General features: G+C 34.3%; 1 protein-coding gene across 1 annotated transcript in view; it reads right to left on the bottom strand.

The window, feature by feature from the left end:
- LRRC7 (leucine rich repeat containing 7) overlaps positions 1-6,112 on the bottom strand; it is a 601,965-nt gene that overhangs the window by 365,734 nt on the left and 230,119 nt on the right. The window contains 1 exon segment of the mRNA XM_007948315.2: positions 3,420-3,498. Within this exon segment, the coding sequence (XP_007946506.2) occupies positions 3,420-3,498 (79 nt within the window).

Here is a 6,112-nt window from a genome sequence, read left to right as displayed (position 1 = left end):
ATTGCCCAACCTTCCTTCCGAGGAGTGGTTGGTGGGTTTGAACCACCAGCCGTCTGGTTAGCAGGCAAGTGTCTTAGCCACTATGCTACCAGAGCTCCCAAATTAAAACTTATATATTCAAAATACATAAAAGAAAATGTAATCATAGAATCAGATATCCATATAGTGTAGTGATTGCACATGGGCTTGATGTCAGAAAACTTGGATTTGAATCTGCCACAGTTCTTTTTTCTTTTGCAATTTACTCAAACTTTGTAAGACTCAGTTTTCTCATTTCCAAAGTGGAGATACTAATATCCACTTCTTAGATTTGCCCCAATGATTAAATGATTATTTTTCATATGTAAGAACTCTGGAGAAATTACATTATTTTTCCTTAGAATTTCTTTTATTCTGATCTTTCAATATTAGGTGGAATATTATTTTAAAATATTTTTTATCATTGCTAATTTTAATTATTGGAATAGACAAACTAAGATGGGCTTCAGACACCCTTGTTTCAAGTTTTCTTTTCTAGTTGCATTTGCTTTGGAAGTAAAGTGAAAATATGTTGTAGACACCTGATCTCTAGTAAAACAGTTAAGCCATATAAAATCACAGGTTTTATATTGTGATTAAGAAGTCAAAGTAAAAGCTTCTATTCTACCTGAAAATGTGTTTTACATCTAAACATTTTAATTTATGCATCTTCGTAGTGCCTAAGGCACTTGACTGCTAACCAGAAGGCTGGTGGTTCAAACCTGCCAGCCACTCCTTGGAAGGAAGGTTGGGCAATCTACTTCTGTAGTGATACAACCTCAGAAACCCAAGGAGGGTTGCTATGAGTCATGTCTGACTCAATGGCACATAACAACAACAACGACATCTTTATAATATTGATGTAACATTACAACACATTTAAAACATAAAAAGAAAAATATTGCTCTTACTTCCACCTTCTTAACACAACTATGATTACCATTTTATGTTCTTTCTGATCTAATTTCCTATTAGTTGTTTTAATATTACTTCTTACTTGTATCATGCTTTCTTACTTTACTTTATAATTATCTTTCAATTTAGATGTAAAAGTAGAGTCTCTACATAACCTATCATATAAACTAAGACAATTTTCAGAGTTAAAGGGGAGCTATTATTAACTATGCCACATCAAGAGATGAAAACTGGGATAATTTGGGCAAAGAAGACATGTGGTCACCCTATATATAACTTTCATAACCATTCAGAATATGCACCAAAATTTATTAGCAACTTCCTTCTAATAATGTGAACATTATCAACATTTCACATTTTTCAAAATGTATCTTTTCATTTAAGCTAAAATCAAAATGCTTCTTTAGAATTTTTGAAGTACAGTGTAAGAAACTCAAGAATTTAAAGTACTGGTTTAACAATTTCTGTCTATAAAAAGGGAGCTCTGGTAGTGTAGTGTCTAAGGCATTGGACTGCTAACCAGAAGGCTGGTGGTTCAAACCCACCAGCCACTCCTCAGAAGGAAGGTTAGACAATCTATAAAAGGTAATAATATTAGTTTACATCATACAGTTGCTGTAAAGGTTAAAATGAAGTAACGTATCTAAAAGCCTGAGGCATAGTACATTCTCAGTAAATGTTGGTCCTTGCTTTCTCACTGAATAGTTGCTATTTTCAATTTTATTGTGATAATTTTCACCTATACTTGGTCATGGCATTCAGGCTACACTAAAAAGTTCACATCTAAAACTGAAATTATAAAGATAGCATTCAAAAGTATAACTTATATATTTGAAGTTTTACATGACTTTATACTTGGAAGATATCTTAGGCCAATCAATAATTTTTCAAGAAAATTCATTAATTAGAATTGAAGAATTATAAATAAGAATAATTAATCATGTATCTTGGATGATACAAGTCAAGTCAAGAATACAGTTGTTGTCTTAGTTTGAGAAGTTAGCGACATTTATTTGCTTGTTGAGGAAATAGCATTATGGTCAAGTTCTGGCCATAAAAGAAGCTGAAAGCTTCCTAGGGTTTTGTCTTTATTTTTATTCCTCCATGTTGAAAAGATCCAGCTCTCAAACACGTTATTTCTTGATACTAAAGGTTTCAAATTATTTTACAAACATTCACCTCGAGGATTGCCATCTAAACTTCTATCCCATTCTTTTACATTCTATTCCATTTCTGGTTGCATCTAAAGCCTCTTCCCAATATCAACAGAGAAATCACCCTCACTATTTCTCTTGTTATCTTTATTAGTGAAAAATTGCCTTTCACCTTCCCTTAGACAAACTTCCTTTTGTTTTCTGAAAACACTCCATTCATTAAATGACTTTCAAGTAGACTTCAGTTTCTTCCAGTTTCATCAATTCCAGGTGGAAAAAGGGCTGAAGGATTTTCTTATATTCTAATGTCAGTTTTGTATAAAAAACATTCTAGTTTTATTCAGAAACTAATTCTCTGCACCCTAGTACCACTGATTTGTTTCACCCTCTTCCAAATAGTACTACAACTGTCAATAGCCTGAGGAGCTCTGGTGGTGTAGCGCCTAAGGGATTTGACTGCTAACCAGAAGGCTGGTGGTTCAAACCCACCAGCCACTCCTTGGAAGGAAGGTTAGGCAATCGATTTCCATAGTGATACCACCTTGGAAACCCAAGGAGGGGTCACTATAAGTCCACTATGACTCAATTGCAGTGAGTTTGGTTTGGTTTTGGTAAACAGCCTTTCTAGATTTTATCCACTTCCACTGTTAGACACATTCACTTTATGGTTTCTTGACCTTCTTGATTCCACAGACATCTGTCACTGTGTCACACCTACAATTCATCAACATGGTCACATGCTGAGCTTAATTTTTCCATGGCATTTCTCTACTAATGGACCTTCAACTACAAATACCCTCTTTCTAATCACAGTACCTTTATCATGTCCTCCATTCTACTGCTTTTATAGAGCTATCTCTTTATTCTTTTTGTAATCTCTGATACACAAATACTCTCTGTTACTGGTTATACCCAGTTCCTTTTCCAGCTTGAACTACATGGTCAGGCTTTTTGTGTATTTACAAATACCTTAAATTCTTGCACTCCTTTGAATTTCTGCAAGATCCTTGTTTGCTAATTTCCCACTTAGGCCACAACTTATAACAGATTTTTAGTTCCTGCTCTCTTCCATGGAATGTTGTGTGAGAGTCACTGAAAAATGATGACACAGTTTGCTTCAATATAATGTCATCTTGTGTCAACTGAGCCTTCATTGATTAATATATTAATCATTTGTTCAACTATTGTGATTTAATAATTTATTTCCCATTGTTGCATTAAATTGTGTTTTAAATTGTTAAAATTCATTTATTACATGAATTTTTTCTATCTTAGTACATTATTATATAATAAAAAACATACAAATAATAAAATTTAATCACTAATACTCACTTAGAAATGGGATTGACACTGGCTTCAATTATTGTTAAACACTTACAGCACTTTATGTTTTCTGGAAATTCTTGTACACCTAAAATATAAAAAATAAAAATTAATCATGAAAATGTTCCAGAAAGAAATCTGTATAGTTTTAAATATTAAGAATCACTAATTCACAGTGTAAACATCATTAGGCTAATTGTTTAAAAATAATAAACCAATAAACTGATATATTAATATATATATATACAACTATATGTATATTCCAATACAATTTGAATGTTAAATACATATTATAATAGTAATAGTTGAAAATTGGATATAAAACTTGGCTAAGACAGATCTTGGGGCTTTACTAACCTAAGAAAAAAACAGTTCAAGCTAATTAGTCAACAACATTGTAGTGCCAATACTGGAGAGATGGGTTGGATGGGAGTCAACAGATATAAAGAAAATAGAAGATAAAATCTTTCCTCTTAGGGAGCCTTCAATAAGTTTGCAAAGATGGAACACATGCATCTGAAAAATACCTAACAGCAAATCGCAAAAAATGGATATTGACAAGCTAATGGGAGGCTCTAACAAATTTTATGCAATTCTTCCTTGTTGGCTGTCTGAAAGTGTGAAGAGGTGAGCAGCCCTTTCTTGGGTCCTCTCTGGAGTCTCTGCAGTAGCCAGTTTGGCTGATTGCCCTCAGAGAATTGGTCATCTGCTGTCACACCTGTGTTGTTGGCTACGTGACAGAATAACACAGGTTTTTCTATGAAACTAAAAATCGGGAAGTAATAAACCTAATCTGTAAATGTGGGATCAGAAGAATAAAGGATGTGGGGGACATTTCCATCAATTGATGTAAAAGAATAAAAAATAATAGGCCTAGAAAATATTAGAAGACAGCTATATGGAGCCATTTCTATCTGCCTACAGTACCACCTCTCCTCTATTTTTGAAACTATTGTTTAAGGTATAAAAATTTCCATAAAGAGTTGATTTCATCCAGTACTTCATACTGATAGAAGCATAAGGAACATGTTGTCATGAGATATAGCTGATTTTTTTTAATGATAATAATCAAGAAAACTTCCATCTTCCTATATCCTGCTAACCTGGACCACCAAGTCTACAGAACCTCCAAGCCCAATGAGGCAGAGCAGAATGGCCAAATCCAAGACAGTTCATTTATTCACTGGCAAGTAAGGGCTTGAGGAGACTTCTCAGCTGTTTTACCTCATGTGAAATTTCATCGGAAGCAAAAAAAAAAAAAAAAAAAGCCCTCACTGCCATCGAGTTTATTTGACTCATAGAGATCCCTCCTTGGGTTTCTGAGACAGTATCTATGTGGAAGTAAGTAGATTGCCCAATCTTCCTTCCAAGGAGGTGGGTTTGAACCATCAGCCTTCTGATTAGCAGTCAAATGCCTTTAGGCACTATGCCACCAGAGCTTCCCATCAGAAGCTAAGCCATCTTTAAATTGTTGTTGAAGTATTTTGGCTTTTTAATAAGAACCCAAGGAAGCTTAGGAGCACCATTATGTATGAAGTTCATGAGAAAGGGACTCCCTGGGTGATTCAAAGAATTAATACACTAAGCTGCTAGTTGTAAAGGGAATTTGAGCCTACCCAGAGGTTTCTCAGAAGAAAGACCTGGCAAAATACTTAAAAATCATACATTGAAAACCCAATGGAACACAATTCTACACTAACGCCATGAGTTGGACTCAACACTATGGTAATTGTTTTTTCTTTTCTTTTTTTTTTTTCCATAAGAAAGACCAATTCTTTCTTTCGGAAAGACTGTAACATTGAGAGCTGCCTTCATTAATTACATTTTAACACAATGGCAAATAAGTCAGTAAACTAATCCTTGAACCATCCATAGTGCTTTCCTTTAACATTCATATTTACTTTGAATATTTGCAGTCAACAGGGGTGTACGGCTCCTTCTTTTCTCTCTTCAGCCTTTTCTGTTGAGCCTGCTATCTAGGCTCATTACACTCTGGTATGCCTGATGCCTTATCTCCACAGGTTCCAGCTTCAGAAAAAATATTTCCTTAAATTATGTGAAAACCAAGACATGGAAGCAGAAGTAAATTAAAATACAATTTTAAGGAAAGAACTGTATCTCTTTATCTTCTACTTAAAATGGAATTGCCTGCTGTGGTGAAAATGGTACATTATTTGCTTAAAAATTGCTTAAAAACTTGTTTACAGTTTAAATTTAAAAGTGTTCAGGGCAGAGTCTTCTGACTGAAAATGGAATCTCAGCTTAATCACTGACTGGCTGAATAAACCCTAGGCAAGTGACTTAAACTTTCAGTGTCTCAGTTTCCTATTTTGATAAATGGGGACTATAAGAATGCAATGCTTTCATCATAGAGCTGTGGTGAGGATTTAAAGAAATATTACAGATAAAACAATTGGCACTAATTGCTCCTTTAATGTCAGTTATAATTATTAGAAACAAAAAGAAGGAAATGAGACTTCCAGTCTGAAATGTAAAGAGCTTGGAAGTCATTACTCTTGTTCTCACAACAAGAAATAAGCTGAAAAATTAAAAATCAACTTCTCTTCCTAGATTCATCAGAGAACTGAGGCCACAAGACATTCGAAGTCACAGGTCCACCCCTGTCTGGTGATCCTGGCAAATACAGAAAAGGAAACCACAACTGGACCCATGTGATAGTAAATTCTATGTGTCTACTTGGC

Source organism: Orycteropus afer, unplaced genomic scaffold, assembly GCF_000298275.1.
Source record: "Orycteropus afer afer isolate SDZICR_OR568_19922 unplaced genomic scaffold, OryAfe1.0 scaffold00213, whole genome shotgun sequence".
NCBI lineage: Eukaryota > Metazoa > Chordata > Mammalia > Tubulidentata > Orycteropodidae > Orycteropus > Orycteropus afer.
This window is presented reverse-complemented; position numbering and strand designations above follow the sequence as displayed.